General features: G+C 69.7%; 1 protein-coding gene across 6 annotated transcripts in view; it reads right to left on the reverse strand.

Moving 5' to 3' along the window:
- The window catches only part of ADGRB1 (adhesion G protein-coupled receptor B1), a 73,594-nt gene that overhangs the window by 24,041 nt on the left and 34,105 nt on the right, over positions 1–15,448 (reverse strand). For all 6 annotated transcript variants that reach the window (XM_072733753.1, XM_072733752.1, XM_072733751.1 and 3 more), the window contains exon 18: positions 1,670–1,811. In XM_072733753.1, the coding sequence (XP_072589854.1) occupies positions 1,670–1,811 (142 nt within the window). The remainder of the gene's footprint in view (positions 1–1,669; positions 1,812–15,448) is intronic.

Genomic DNA, 15,448 nt, shown 5'->3' on the forward strand with positions numbered 1-15,448 from the left:
GAGCCACCCTGCAGAGCCACCCCGAGGGACACCCTGCAGAGCCACCCCGAGGACACACGACCGCTCTGTCCTACAGGGGAGGGGGCAGCAGGCTGGAGTTGCTGGGTGTAAGGGACAAGCCTGGGTTTTGACACTAACCCCACTTCGGGACACTCCCCTGCCCGGTCCTTCCTCCTCCTGCTCCGAGGGATGAGCAGCCACCTGGGGACCGAGGCTGGGCCCTGCCCTGCTTGCTCTGGCCTCACAGGGACTCAGGAAGCCCCCAGCCCCACTGGAGGCTCCCCTGTGCACAAGAAGCCCGCTGCTTTAGCACCGCCGGCCACCTACGCAGAGAGCCACCTCTTACAGGGAGCCCCCAGGATGGCCCTGCTGCTGCCTCAGGCTCTCCCCCAGAACCAACACCACCAACACGCTGTTGCAGGGACAGCAGGATGAAGAGAGGGCACTGAGGTCAGGGCCGAGAGCACAGACCCCCATCCAGCCAGACTTGCCCTGAGACCTCGAGCAAGGCACCCTCCCCCGGCCTCAGTCTCCCTGCCTGCCAACGGGGGGTTTAAGCAGCAATGACCTCTAAGGTCCTGTGGAGCTCTGCCCCCACGGGGGGCCCTGGCTGACGACCTGCCCTCCCTCCCCCTGTCCCGCTGGACAAAGGGGCCGTGGGCAGGATGTTCTCAGGCCTGGAGCCATCTTCCACGACAAACCCAGGGTTCCCTGAAGGCACAGCTGTGCTGCCCCCTTCGATGACAGCAGCTGCCCCGAACGCCCAGGAGAGCCACGTCCCCCTCCCTGGTCCGGGCTCCGCATGTGCTGCTCAATGATCCTTGCACCCGGGCCTGGCCCAGGGTCTCAGTGGGTGAAGACCCCAGCCCCTTCCCTCCTCGGGGGCTGGAGGGGGCTCCCCAGGACAGCCCATCAGCCCCCGTGGGCCAGCCCAGCACCCAGGGCCCCAGCCAGGGAGCTGGCCCCAGATGCCGTCACCATAGAAACCAGCAGCCCCCACAAGAATCTCGGGAACAGAAAGGAGGCCCCTGAGATGATGGGGCCCTCCCCGGCAGGGCTGCAGGCCTGGGCCAGATCCGGCCCCCCTCAGCCCCCCTCAGCCCCCCCAGGACCCTGACCTGGGGTCACAGCCGCCTCCAAAGACCAGAGTCCACGGAGGAGGGTGGGGAAGGTCTCCCACAAGGTGGCAGCTCCTTCCTCTCCCTCTGCCCGGCAGGCCGGAGCCGGGTCCCCAGCCGGGGGGCGCAGCAGCCACCAAGGGCCCCGCTGTGCCAGCTCCGCCGGGCCAAGCCCTCCCCGCCCGAGAGCCTGGGCCCGGCCTGCCCGCCCCTGAGGACCGGCGCCCTCCGAGGTCCCAGGCTCCCAAGGAGAGTGGGGGAGACTCGGTCGGTCCCGGGGGAGGGGGCGGGGAGGGGGAGGGGTGCGCGGCCCCAGCGCCAGCCGGTCCCCAGGTCCCCGCTGCCCCCGCCCGCCCCTCCCCTGCCCTGCGCCCCCCTGCCCCTCTCCGGAGGCGGCCAGGCCCCGGGACAGGCGGGCGGGGGCCGGGCGGGGCGGGTCCTGGGTCCCGGTGCCCCCCCCCCCGCCCTCGCCGGAAGCGCCCGCCCCGCCCCTCCCCCTCCCTCCCCTCCCCCCCCCCCCCCCCCCCCGCCCCGCGTCCCGGGGGTCTCACCGCGTCGGCGCTGAGCTGGGCTAAGATGGCGAAGGTGGAGAGTCGGTCACAGAGGCAGCGCGTCCGGAGGGCGTCGAGGGGCACCGTGCGGCAGCCGCGCCACGACCAGGGCCCGAGCTGCGGGGGGGCGGGGGCGGACGGCCTGGGGGCGGGACACACGGGGCGGGCGGGGGACAGCGCGCGTGAGCCGCGGCGGCGGCGGCCCGGGCCCTGCACCTGCACCTGCACCCGCACCCGCACCCCGCACCCCGCGCCCCGCACCCCGCGCCCCGGACCCTGCACCCGCGCCCCCGCCCCATGGCCGCCGCGGCCCGCCGAGCGCGTCTCGGGAGCCCGCGGAGCGAGCCCGGCCCCGCGCCCGCCCCGCCCCCTCCCCGCCGAGCCGAGCCGAGCCCGAGCCCGAGCGAGCCCAGGAGCCCGCGGGCGGGGCGGGCGGGGGCGCGCCGGGAGGGGCCGAGCCCGAGGCGAGCCCGAGCCCCGCGGTGACCTTGGGGCCGCCCCGCCCCGCAGCCACCCGAGGCCCCCGGGGCGCCCCTCCACTTCCACGGGCCGGGCGGGCGCCCCGGGGCACCCCCAGCCAGGCCAGCCCGCCCGCCCAGGGACCTGGGGGTCTCGCGCCACCCGCAGCGCCCGGCCTGGGCCCGTCTCAGCCGCCGCCCCGCCGCCCGGGGTCCAGGGAGGGCGCCCTGGGTGGGCGCACATGGCAGGCCCGCAGGTCAGGACCCGCACCCGCACCCGCACCCACACCCGCACCCGCACCCGCAGGCCTCCTCGGAACCAGGCTGCGGCCGGGCCTGCTCCCAGGACGTGGGGGAAATCGCGGGGCCCTGCAGCCAGGGGCTGCCCGGGGCCTGCCCTACACTCACTCCCCTGCAGCTTCAGGGCCTCTCAGCGCCAGCACCACGGAGCTGTCCAGGGCCTCAGCGGGACTGTCCCCACCCCGGCCCTTGGGGGTGCCTGCAGGCGGGGGGCCCAGCTCCCTGCCCGGTGCGCTCCCCACGGGAGCCCCAACCCGGCGCACAGACACAGACCCGGACACAGACCCGGACAGGGCCGCGCCGCTCAACCCTTGGGTTTGCAAACCGCCAGCCGTGGTCACCCCGCCCCCCCGCCCACCCTGTCACCTCAGGAAGTTACCTATCCTCACCCCTAGCTCCAGTTTCCTGAGCTCTAAAATGGGGAGGACAGTCCAGAGGACGCAGTGGGCGCACCCCGTGAGGCGCCCGGCACAGCGCTTGCGTGTCCGTGTGCGCCTGCAGGAGGGTTTAGGATCACCAGCCGCCGGGATCTGAGAGCCCCACGGTGGCTCTGTTCAATTGGAGATGTTACACAATCCCCTTCTGAGCTTCAGGCCCCCGGGGAGAAGGGATGTATTCCGGGCTGAGCCTTGCTCTGATTCCCCTCTCTCGGGGGGGTGGGGGGGCGGACCTGCCCCTTCCTACAGAGGAGGACCGGCCCGAGGGGCTAGCCCAGTTCCCGGGGGCCGTACGGCAGGCAGAGTTTGAAGGCCTGGAGCTAGCCCCAGGCTCTGCGGGGTGCATGGGGTTCCGTGGCCCTGGAGGCACCCCCAAGCCCACGCTCCAGCCCATGTGCCCTGTCTCCGGGGTCTCCAGAGTGCAGTGAGAAGACAGGGAGTCCCTCTCACAGGCGCCGTGGCCTGAGCCCAAAGGGCCCGGGATTGGGGAGCTCAAAGCTCATCCGTTTTAGGGACCTTCCTTAAAACAAATGCAAAGTAGCCAAGGGCCACAGAGGGGCACGGGGTGCAGCCAAAGTCAAAGCCTAGCAAGGCCCCGGCAGAGGCCCTCCTCCTCCTCTTCCCTCCTCCGGGGAAGGAAAGGCCGCTGGCCACCAAGCAGAACCAGGACCTGGACAACGGAAGGGATGCAAAGGGACTGCGGGGTCCCGGAGACCCCGGAGCTCCCAGGGACACCCAGGCCCAGCCTGGGCCTCCCCGTGTCCTTGGTCAGAGGTTTAGCAGGGCCTCGCTGGGCTGCCCTGGCGCTGCCCCCTCACGCTCTCCCCTCGCCCCCCAGCCCTGCCGCCGCCCACTGTGCCCCCGCCCGGCCCCCGCTGCATGTGGGGCCGCAGCCCTGCCTGCCCGAGCCACTGACCGCACGCCGCGCCAGCCAGCACAGCACAGGCCAGCAGACGCCAAACGCCGCCGGCTCCGGGGAGGAGTCCTGCGGGCCGCTGCTGTCTGCAGGCAGGGCACCCCTCTCTTAGCTGCCCGCCGGCCCAGGGCGTCAGCCCCGCCGCTGCTCCTGAGAACAGGAGTCCGTGGCCAGCCAGGCCTGGGTTCAAATCACAGCTGTGCTTCTCAGGACGCAGGCAGGGACACTGCCTCCGCTCTCCTCCTTTGAACGAAGCTACAGCGGGGGGGCGGGGGGGCATCCGGAACCCAGCTGTCCGGCTGGGGAGGACAGGGAGGGGACGGCACCCCGAGGCCCAGGCTGAGGGGAGACGGGCTGGCTGGGGCCAGCAGCCTGGCAGGTTCCCAGCCCGTGCTGGCGGGTCTGCAGGGCGCCAGGCTGAGCGCTGCAGGCCACCTCCTGGGACGATGCCAGCGCAGGCTGGTGGCTGGCCCTGCAGGGCTCCCGACGAGGACGCTAATCAGCTTATCGGCCTCCCGGAGGAGGGGTCGGGCGAGGGGCCGCTGCCCACGTTGCCCGCCCTGCAGCCTCAGGCCTGAAGGGCACAGGGAAGCATCACCCTGTTCCCCGGGTCCCGAGAACCAGCTTGGGGGGGCAGGCAGCTGGGGCCGCTCTGGCAGGTGCCCGGACCTGCACGGCGGGGGCACATGGCGACCCAAGGGACTGCAGTGCAGGCGCCCTGGGCTCCCCCGTCCCTGACTCCTGCTCCCTCGGCCCCAGCAGACCGCCAGGCCTGTGTGGGGGAGCGTGGTCAGGCCTGGCGCGCAGCACGGCCGCCCCCTCCTTGCTCCTCCCACACCTCAGTCACCGGCTTCCTGTGCCTTTTATCGCTGAAGCTCTGCAACAGCCCCCGCGCCCCCGTAGGTGCAGCCCCCCTAGGTCAGCACGCTGCTCAGAGCCGGTGCTCTCGCCCAGGGCCACGCGGCAGGGCCAGGACGACAGGTTTTACCCGTGTGACACCCGCTCCAGGCACCCCTGTGAAGCACTGGATTCCGAAGATGGACCTCGAACGACCCTCCCCTCGAGGGACCCTCGACACCCAGAGCAGAGAGGGGCACCTGCCCCAGCCGCCCGCCCCAGGCCCGGAAGAGAGCTCGGCCAAGGCAGGGTGCTCAGGTGGTTAGCCCAGCAAGCCAGGAGGGCGGGCGGTCCCTGACCCCATCTTCGGCACCCGTGACCTGGGAAAGGCCGGGGAATCTCAGTCCTCCTTTCAGCAAAACCTCCAGGACGCATCCCCTGACACCCCGACGCCTGGAAGTCCTTCCCACATCTGACTGAAATCCTTCCTGCTCCGGGGACACCTGCTCCCATCTCTGCAGCACAGGCAGGTCACTCCCTCTCGCACACGGCAACGGCACCGGGAGACCATTCACTGCCTCCTGTCTGAGCTTCAGAAACGTGGAGTATCTGGGTCACGGAGCCAACCCCCCACCTCCCGGAGCCCAGGCCGCGGGAATCTGGGTCAGTGACACCTGCTCCTCCTCCCCTCTAGGTCCAGGGCGAGGGAAGGAGCTGGGCTGTGGCAGCTCCCAGGGCCAGGAGGGCAGGGGGACCCAGCGGTCAGAGCGGGAGCCCCTCCCTGCCTGAGCTCCCCCCCTACCCAGGCCCTTCAGACCAGGGCTCCCAGGGCAGAGCCATGCCTCCCCCCTCAGGGCACCTGACGTGCTGGAGGCCAGGCTGGTCCTGCCTCTGCGGCCTCCGTGGCCACGGCCAGCTCCTGGGTCCCGCAGAGAGGCCACCCTGACCCACAGCCTCCGTCTCTGGGGTCCCTGCTCACGGCCTCAGGGTCCCCTCCCGCATCGTCCTCTGGGAGGGCAGACCCAGGCCCAGTGTGCTCGCCTTGCTGCTGGCACAGCCCTGGGGGCACCAGCCAGGACCCGGCAGCCAGCCCCTCCGCCCTCCGAACCTCCGCTGCCCCCCGCTCCCCCCGACACCTGCCCGCAGGCCCCACCTGCCTCCTTGCATGAGGCCCTGGGGGTCTGACCGCTGCTCACTGCTCCATGGCACTACCCTGGGGGGACCCCGGGGGCCAGTGGCTGCTGCCCCCCTGGCCTCACCGGTCGTCCCCGCAGCCCAGGGCCACCGCTGCACCGGGCTAGCCATGCTGTCCTCTGCCCAAACCTCCCATGGCCCCCTCCTTGCTGAGGGGCCCGTCCACCCCCTGATCGGACCGCACTGCTCTGCCCCTTGGGGGCTCCCCTGTGGCCGCGTTCAGGCTGCGGACCCGGCTCCCGGCACAAACCCCCGCCTAGTCCCACACTGAGCACGCAGCGTGGGGCCACCGCCTTGCCCCTGCGTCCCCGCGTCCCCGCATCCCCACTCAGGGAGGAGAGGCAGCTGCCATGAGCCTGGTCCCAGCCTGGCTCCTCTCCGGGGTGCGTCTGAGACCCTGGGGGGAGGCTCGGCCCGGGGCCCCCCCTGCCTCCTGGCCGGTCCCAGCCCAACAAGGAGGGACGGGGCAGCAAGGCCTGCTCCCCGCTTGGGCAGACCCCATCCCGGTCCCTGGGAGCTGAGCCGCCTCCCCCGTGAAGCGGGCCCCAGTCCTCAGCCAGCACACCGTCAGGGAGACGCAGGGACACGGCGCCCAGGGGCCTGGCACGCTCACGGTACAAGAGGGGAGGGCGACACGGAGGGCGTGCTGAGCGCCGCCCCCCGCGTCCACGTCCACCCACCGAACCAGGGCATTTGCCGCATTCATGCCTCCTGCCGGCCCACGACTCGGGTCTATTACGAGACTATAACCGTCAGGGTCTCCTGGGGTTTGATGGGCTAATTCACACTGGAGTGTGAATGACTCATAGGTAGCCTCCCACACAACAGAAAAAAGCCGGAGTGGGCACAGCACACCCCACAGGGGACGCGGCAGTGGGCAGGAGCTTCCAGAGGCCCCGCGAGGCCTTTCAGCCTGGCCTCCCCTTGTGCTCCCCGCGCCAAGCACCCGAGGCCCGGGCCCTGCTAAGTGGGGCTTCGTCCATCAGGAGGCCCACCCCCCCCCCCGCCTCTGCCACTGACCTCGGAGCCACAGGTCGGGCCTGTGCTCGGTCTCCTCCCCCAGGGAGCCTGCCTGGATGGCCCGTGAATTCCTGAGCACTGCACCTGACCCCCATCAGGTCCTGGCCTGCTTCCGTGCCGGGACCCCTCCCCGGGGTCCTACCTCACCTGGCAGCCGGAGCGCCTCACGACTCCCACCCCCGGCCCCGCTGGACCTGCCTGCGCACGCCAGCCCAGTCGGAACCAGCGGCGACCCAGCACGCAGGCGCCGTCTCCGTCAGGCCTTGATCCTGGCTGGTGCCTCTGACCGCACGCCCTCCCGTCCCCCCGTCCCCCCGTCCCCCGGCTGACTCCGCTGGTCCTTCGGGGTTGCCCAGGGCCCCTGCCATGCTGGGGAGAGCCCACGGGCTCAGGGCCGGGGGCGGGACCTGTGGTCCTGAGGGACCCCGATGTCTGTGCCCCGTGGACCTGGGCGTGGATGCCCGACCTGGGTCTCGCTGAGCGAGCTGCCAGGTGAGCCCTGGGCCCCCGAGGCCTGTGTTCCTGCCCAGGGCCCCCCCTCCTTGCCCCCCACTCTTTGCCCGCACCTGGGCCCCTCTCCTCACCCCCACCTGGGCCCCCCTCCTGCCCCCACCCGCGCACCAGCCACCCTGCAAGTCACGGCTTCAGCCGCAGGCCCGTCCCCACCTGGAAACCTGGCCGGCCCCGTGGTCGCCTGGACAGGGTGGGACCCCGGGCTCCCCAGCCCTGCGAGGAGGTGACCTGGCCTGAGAGGGCCGGGTCCTGCTGACCCCGCTGCCCCTCCTGACCCTCCCAGCTCAGAGACCTGCACCCCGGGATCCCGCCTGAGCCTGTCACCTCCCACGCCCTCACGCTCCAACCACGGGGTGCTCCCTTGCCCACCCGGAGGCCCCTCCCCGGCCAGCCTCTGCCGGGCCCCGTGCTGAGTGTCCCCAAACCTGCCTGCCGTGGCGACCGGCCCAGCCTCGCCGGCTCCCAGATTGCCGCGGCCTCGCCAGCCTCCCTCCCCTCTCCCCTCGCCCTTCCTCTCCTCTGGGTGGCATCTGACCCTGTCTGCCTCGCCGCCTGGGCCACGGGCGTGTCCTGGTTCTCACAGGGAGGGGCCTGCAAGTCCCCTGGGAGCTCAGCCGTCCCCGCACTGCCCTCAGTGCCACCACCGTCTCCACCCATGCAGCTACCCCCAAAACCACCAAGGTCAACACAGTCACTACCGTTGACGCCCCCAACACCGCATTCGCTGCCATCACTGCCACCCTCGCCACCGCCACTGCCACAATGTGATCGGCAACACCACTGTCATCGCCACGTTGCCGCCACACCACTCCGTCACCATCACCGCCGCTCCCAGCCGCATCCTCAGCCGCACATCCATGCTCAGTCACAGGACTGCCGCCACCGCCGTCACCACTCAGTCACACTGTCACCGTCACTGTCCACACGGCTCCTGCCATCGCCACCGTCCACTCTGTCACGGCGCCAACACCACCATCACTACCACCACTGCCCCACGCTCGCTGTGCCGCCACGGTCACCAGCATCACCGCCACATCCGTCACAGCCTGACAGTGGCTGCATCACCGCATGGGAAACAGCACCGTGACCGTCGCCGAGACTCACACTGGCTGCCGACCCCGCTACCAGCTCTCACCAGCAAGGCTTCCTCCGCGCCTGCTGCATCTGGGCCGCTGTGTAGACGGAACCCGTCTCGTCGGAGGCCCCGCCATCCCCGTCTGTGCATGACGGCATGCGGGTGGCCTGCCACACCGTCCCCGCACCTGTCATGCCCCCACCCCCGCCCCCACCGTCCGGGCGTCTCACAGTTCACCTGGTGATCGGTGACCTCCAGGTCATCCCACCATCCTGCTTCCAGGGGCCTCTGCACCGAGCCGAGGGAGGAGGGACAGCCACAGTCCCCGCAGCCTCGCTGACACCCTGGGAGTCCCTCGGTGTCTGGCGTCAGCGCCCTGCAGGTGGGCGGCACTGGCCTCGGGGCCACAGCGGGGGTGCGGGGCCACCTGGGGCGCGGGGTGAAGACCGGGCGGCCTCACAGCAGTGAGCGAGCGAGCGAGCAGTCGCACAGCCTGGGAGAGCGAGGCCAGTGCCCTCGGGAGGAGGATGCCCGCGCGCCTGCAAGTCCAGCCCGGGGACCCCTGCCTCAGCCCCTTTGCCTGCGCCGCTCTTGGACCCACAGGGCCTCCGCTGCCCGCCCCCAGGTGGGCTCTCACTGGGCACCAGGAAGCCCCCTCCCCGGCCCTCCCCACGCGGCCCTCCCCACGCCGGCAGGTGCCTCCCCACTGGGCACAGCGCGGGCCCAGGAGGGGTCTCCCCGCAGGCTTCCTGGAGGGGCGAGGAAGCTGCCTACTGGCCGAGCATTTCCTGCCCCACGACCTGTACTTGACATGCAGCAGCCCCATTTGACACACGTGAAAACTGAGTCCCAAGGAGACGAAGGGCGCGCCCCCAGTGACCCCGCTGGTCAGGAGCAGGGCCGAGACTCGAGGCCAGGCCCGCTGCAGGTGGGACCCCTGCGTCCCCCATCTGCCCAGCTACAGCACAGGGCAGACCCGGGGCGGCCCCTCCGGACACAGGGGCGTGGCTTTGGAGAGGGCCTGAGCGGTGACACTGCAAGGACAGCGCGGGCAGGGGGCCGGCGCCCGAGGGGTGGGCCTGGGAGGCGGCAGGACTGGCCGGGCCAGTCCTTGCAGAAACAGAGGTGAGCACAGCCCGGGGCAGGGGGCAGCCCCCAGCACTGACCCCTCCTCCTGGGGCCCAGGGCTCCTGGGAGTGCGCTCCGCGTTGCCGGGGGCCAGTATGAGTGCAGACTTGGGGCGCGGTGCCCCCGGGGGGCAGACAACGGGTTAACAGAACCCCTGCGGGGGCACCCTAAAGCAGCTCTGCTGGCCAGGCCCAGGCCCTTCCCAGAGTGCCCTGCTGTGTCCCCCCTGCACTCTGGGGCACCCCCCCCCCACTTCCCGGCGCTGCCCAGCTTCCTAGTGCCCAGCACTGGGGTCCCTGTGGGTCTACCTCCTCCTCCCTGAGGGCAGCTCTGGCCTCCCCTCCCCGAGCCAGAGCCCAGCACAGGCTGGCGCTGCAGGGCCTGTGGGGTGGGGGTGCTGCTGGGGGGCCAGGGGTGCTGATGGCAACAGCCCCGCCCGGCCCCTAGCCCCTCGTCCAAGGCCTCTGGCCACTCAGCCACATGACCAGGGACAACAGAGTGGACTCAATTTGTCCCCCCCCCCCCCCCCCACTGGCAGGCATGCCCTGATGCCAAGCCCCAGGGCCCACCCCACTCTGGCGGATCTGTGAGCTCAGGGGCCTCCCCTCCCTGACTGGCCACCCGGCCCGTCACCCTCGAGTCTCCGTGGACACTCCACTCACAGGGCCACACCCCCAGCCACAGGACAGACGCAGGGGCAGCCAGTCACGGCTGGACGCAGAGCAGAGGGAGGCTCGTGTGCCCTGACACTCCACCTAGGAAAGGCCCCCACCCCAGGATGCACCCCCCACAGCAGCACGCCCAGGCCTGGTGCACACCTGACCCCCCCACCGGGGCCAGACTCCACCCCGATCCTCTGCCAAAGCCCCCTCTCCGACAGGCCTTGCCGTGTCCATCACAGGCCAGGAGCAAGTGGCTGCTTTTTCCAGCAGGACAAGAAGAAAGCAGGGGAGAGGGGCAGGGCAGGGTGGGCGGCTGGAGCCAGGGCCGGCTCCGGGCCACCACTGCCAGTCCCACCCTTCACCGTGGCCTGGGGAGCCTGGTGGGGGCCGGGGGCTGGGTGACACCCTTGCAGACTGGGTGGTGGTGGGCCCTCATTTGGTCCATTGTACAGTCAAGGAAACTGAGGCCAGGGCTTGCCTGTCCAGTGTGAGCAGAGCCAGGGATTCCCGAGCTGGAGCGAGGAGCCGTCCTGACCAGCCGAGTGTGGCTTGGGGACCCAACAGACCCTGGGCCTTGGGACACAGGCCCAAGCAGGCACCCCAGGGGGACAACTCGAAGCCATGTCCAGGGCAGGCTCAGCTTCTTTGGCCCCTGCCCTCCCTGGGGGCCACTGACCTGTATGTGAGGGCGCAGAGGGGGTGGGCTCACCCTGGTAGACATCCTGCTGGGCGGGTGGCATGGGGACACCCTGATGGCAGGACACTGCCACCAAGGTCACACCACACTGGGTGCTGGGTTCGGGTGAGATGTGCTCAGGGACTGAGTGGGTAAATCCCCAGCCCCCGAGGATGGGGACGCGGTCCCAGTGGGGCCCATTCCAGCGGCCTCGTCACCTCCCGCGGGTTCACTGTGTGTCTCCATCAGCGGAAACGCATGGACAGTGGATGGGACCCAGGCCCTGCCCCGGGAGGGGCACACAGGAGACACATGGACACATGGCCTCCTGGCTAGCTGGTGTCCGAGCTGGGCAGTAGTGGACGGGAGTGTGGGTGTAGGATCGTGGCCGAGAAGGCCTCCGGGCCAGGTGGTGACTGGGGCCGCAGCACAACTGGGCGCAGGGGCCACACACAAACAGGCCAAGTGTCCCCGCTGCCCTGAGGATGGTGGCAGCCAGGGGGCCACGGGGTGGCGGGCAGTGGCTGGGGGCGCCGGGCTGTCAGCCAGGGCGCGGTGGGGTTGCCCACGGCCCCACCCCGGGTTCAGAGCTCGGCAGCCGTCGCGGGCCATGACCTCGTGGCCTTGTCTGTGCCCTCCGGCTCCCAGCCCTGCGAGGAGACAGGCGGGTGGGCTCAGCAGCCCCTGCAGGAGAGGGCAGGTCCCCGGGGGGCTCCGGCACCCCCTTGCCCCCAAGGGCAAAGCCTCAGAGCAGGGGAGGGGGCCGCGGAGGGGGTGGTCTCCTGTCCCCTCCCCCTCCCTTCCGCCCTCCTCCGTCCCCAGCAGAAACCAGCCTTCCTGGGAGACTCGGCTGGGAAGCAGCCCACAGGGACCTAGGACCCTGCCAACTCTCCCTTCCGCTCCCCTCCCCTCGGCCTGCCCCTCGCTGCCCTCTCCAAGGAAACCAAGGGTGGGGGTGAGGCTCTTAAAGGGACCGGGCGCAAGGGCAGGGGCCCGCGGAGGGGCCGGCCGGGTCTGAGCAGGGACCCGAGGGTGACCCCACTGGCCGCTCGGCATCCTGGGCCGGTCTCCCTGCACACGGGGTGGGGGTGGGGGTGAATCTGCAGAGCCCCGCGGGGTCAGGCTGCAAGGAGGGAGCCCCACGGAGTGTGCAGGCCGCCACCCCCTCCACCAGCCCGGCGTCCGCCGGCAGGGAGTCCGGGGCCCAGAGCCACCAGTAAGGGAAGCCCCCACCCGGCGCCCCGACCCTGCCCCTCCTGGCCCTCACGGGCCTGGCCCCCAGCAGACACCCCCGAGCGCCGGCTCAGCAGGAGGAGCACTGCGGGGAGTGCCTGCCCCCCGCCTGCTCACCACACGGGGCCCCGGCGGCCCCACGTGCCGGCGCAGAGTGGACGGTCCCGGTCCCGGTCCCGGATCCCACCAGCTCCGACTTTCATGCTCTAACTGAGCAGCTGCCTGAGGGGGAGGCCAGGAGCCGGCTTCTCAGGACCACGGGACCGAGGCCCAGGATGTGCTCTGGGCCCTCATCAGCTCTGTCACCCATCCTCCACGCGTCCTCCCGAACGGCTGGGAGCTTGGCAGGGACCCCCCACCCGCCGCACTCCCACTCCCCCCTCACTGCCAGGGCCAGGCTGCCGGAGGCTGCGGGGGAGGGGTGCCGAGCCACGCTGTCAGCGGGTTCCGGAGCCCAAGATCCGGGTCTTTGGCTGGGAGGGGGGCACTGGCCACATAACTTGGGCTTCCGGGGCAGGGGGCTCCAGGGAGCTGTCAGGGCCCAGTGTTTACAGAGATGTCAAGTGTGGGTGTCAAGGCTCTGTGTGGAAATGTGTGTGTATAACTGGGGGCGAGGCAGGTGGAGGGTCTGTGCTGTGGGTGGAAGCCTCTGACTCATTTTTTTCTAAGATGAGCATGTCACATGGTCAACTGTCGCAAGTATCTACAAGAGGAGGTGGCCCTGCAAGCATATGACACACGTATGACATATGTGAACACACACAGTGGGTTCCAGATGAGACACACAGTCAGGACCCAGAGTATGACCAGGGTCAAGGTTCAGACTGTGACCAGGGTCAGGACCCAGATTGTGACCAGGGCCAGGGATCAAAGAGTGACCAGGACCAGGCCCAGAGTGTGACCAGGGTCAGGGATCAAAGAGTGACCAGGGTTAGGGCTCAGTGTGTGATCAGCGTCAGGGTCAGTGTGTGACCAGCGCCCAATAGGGACCAGGGTCAGGGATCAGAGAGTGACTGGGATTAGGGCTCAGAGAGTAACCGGAACCAGGGCCCAGAGAGCATGACCAGGGTCAGGGCCCAGAGTGTGACCAGGGTCAGGGCCCAGAGAGTGACCGGGACCAGGGCCCAGAAAGTGACCAGGACCAGGGCCCAGAGTGTGACCGGGGTCAGGGTTCAGGGTGTGACCAGGGTCAGGGCTGAGAGTGTGACTGGGTCAGGGCCCAGTGTGACCAGGATCAGGGCTCAGTGTGTGACCAGGGTCAGAGGTCATTATGTGACCAGGGTCTGGGCTCAGGGTGTGACCTGGGTCAGGAGTTAGGGCTGAGAGTGTGACCAGGGTCAGGGGTCAGTGGTGACCAAGGTCAGGGCTGAGAGCATGACCAGGGTTAGGGCCCAGAGTGTGACCAGGTCAGGGGTCAGAGAGTGATCAGGGTTAGGGCTCAGGGTGTGATTAGGGTCAGGGTCAGTGTGTGACCAGGGTCAGGGCTCAGAGAGTAACCAGGACCAGGGCCCTATTGTGACCAGGGTCAGGGATCAGAGAGTGCCCAGGGTAGGGTCAGAATGTGACCAGGATCAGGGCCCAGAGTGTGACCAAGGTCAGGGCTCAGGGAGTGACCAGGGTCAAGGTTATGTGTGATTAGGGTCAGGTTCAGCGTGTGACTGGGGCCAAAGAGTGACCAGGGTCAGGGCTCGGTGTTTGATGAAGGTCAGGGCTTGTGTGACCAAGGTTAGGGCTGCAAGGCTCAGAGTGTAACTAAGGGCAGGGTTCAGGGTTCAGTGTGTGACCAGGGTCAAAGCTCAGTATTTGATGAAGGTCAGGGGTCAGCGTCTGACCTGGGTCAGGGCTCAGAGAGTGACCACGGTAAGTGCTCAGAGTATCCAAAGTCAAGGCTCACCAAGGCTCATTATGTGACCAGGGGTCAGGGCTCAAGTGACCAAGGTCAGGCCCAGAGTGACCAAGGTCAGGGCTCAGCAGGTGACTTGCGTGAAGGCTACGTCTGTTATCAGGACAGGGCTCAGTTAGGGATCACGGTCATGGAAGGAAAATCACTATTTCTCATCAGATGGCCACTGGTTCCCTGTCCCCAAGCCCCCCAATCCTGAACACGTGCGACACTCTTTCTCACGCCGCCCTGCACACACAGGTCCATGCCAGCAGACTCAGTTCCTAGGTCACAGCTGGGAGCCGACTTGGGGCCCTTGCCCTGGACCCTATGTCAGGTCATCTTGGAACCCCTGGGCTCCTCTGAGCCCACGCATGGGGTGAGGAGCACCCCAGCTGGCCATGGAAGGGGAAGGTGCCCAGCAGACCAGGGGTGGGGGTGCGGGGGTGGAGCCAGCCCCCTCCAGCACAGCCCCCCACCCCGTGGGTCCCAGGCTGCCCAGTCCTGGGTCAGATGCTGAGTCACAGGCCCCTCCAGGAGGCTCCGCTTTCTCAGAGGTGACAGACGCAGTGCAGCCAGGCTCCCAGGGCCATGCCCAGGACCAGACGGGGAGCTCGTGTGCCAACGCTGCCTGGGGCACACCTCAAACGTGGCACAGCTACTGGCACCTCCCTTCTGTCCTCAGGGCCTGGGCCCCCAGGCTCAGAAACCTTCACAATGCCAGGCATCCGGGGTGGCCGGGGGCGGGTGGGCCTCGCCGGGACAGTGCGCAGGCTCCCACACCCGAGACAGGAAGGGCAGGTGGAGCTCAAGGCCAGAGGTGGCCCCAGGATGGGAGGCTGATGCCCCCAGAGGGCGCGTCCGTCCCCGGCCACACGGGGCTCCGGGGACGGTGGCCCGGCCACACTCTGGGCTGGCCAGAGCTCCCACAGCCCGCGGCCGGGGAGGCCAAGCGGGATGGATCCCACGTCTCTGGAAGGCAGTTTGCTTCCAAGAGCCTGGGAGCGTCCTGGGACCGGACGTCAAGGGGACCACGGCAAGGTGGTGCGGCTGTGGGAGCCAGGACGCTGCTGCCGGTCAGGAGAGCGGGAGGCCCGGGGGCTGCAGCAGCCTTTGAACCGCCCCCCGGGGAGGGGGTGGAGGCCGCGGCGAAGGGCTGGACCGATGGACCGGGGGCCGCTGCGCAACCCGCCGCCTGGGCACGCAAAGCTCTGAGGGCCGGCTGGGGCGCTGCGAGCGGGGGCCTGCTCTCTTGCTTTTTCTCTCATCTTTCTGTTCAGACGCCCCATTTTACACCAAAGGGTTGTGCCGCTCGGAAAACCCAGAGAAAAGCACAGGACGATGACCGTAGCCGCGGGCCCCTTGCCGGGGCTGCAGGCCGCCAGCCCTCCCCCAGGCCCCACCTCACACCCCAGGCCCGGAGCAGGACAGGCCCCGCAGGGCCTCGG

Source organism: Vulpes vulpes, chromosome 13, assembly GCF_048418805.1.
Source record: "Vulpes vulpes isolate BD-2025 chromosome 13, VulVul3, whole genome shotgun sequence".
NCBI lineage: Eukaryota > Metazoa > Chordata > Mammalia > Carnivora > Canidae > Vulpes > Vulpes vulpes.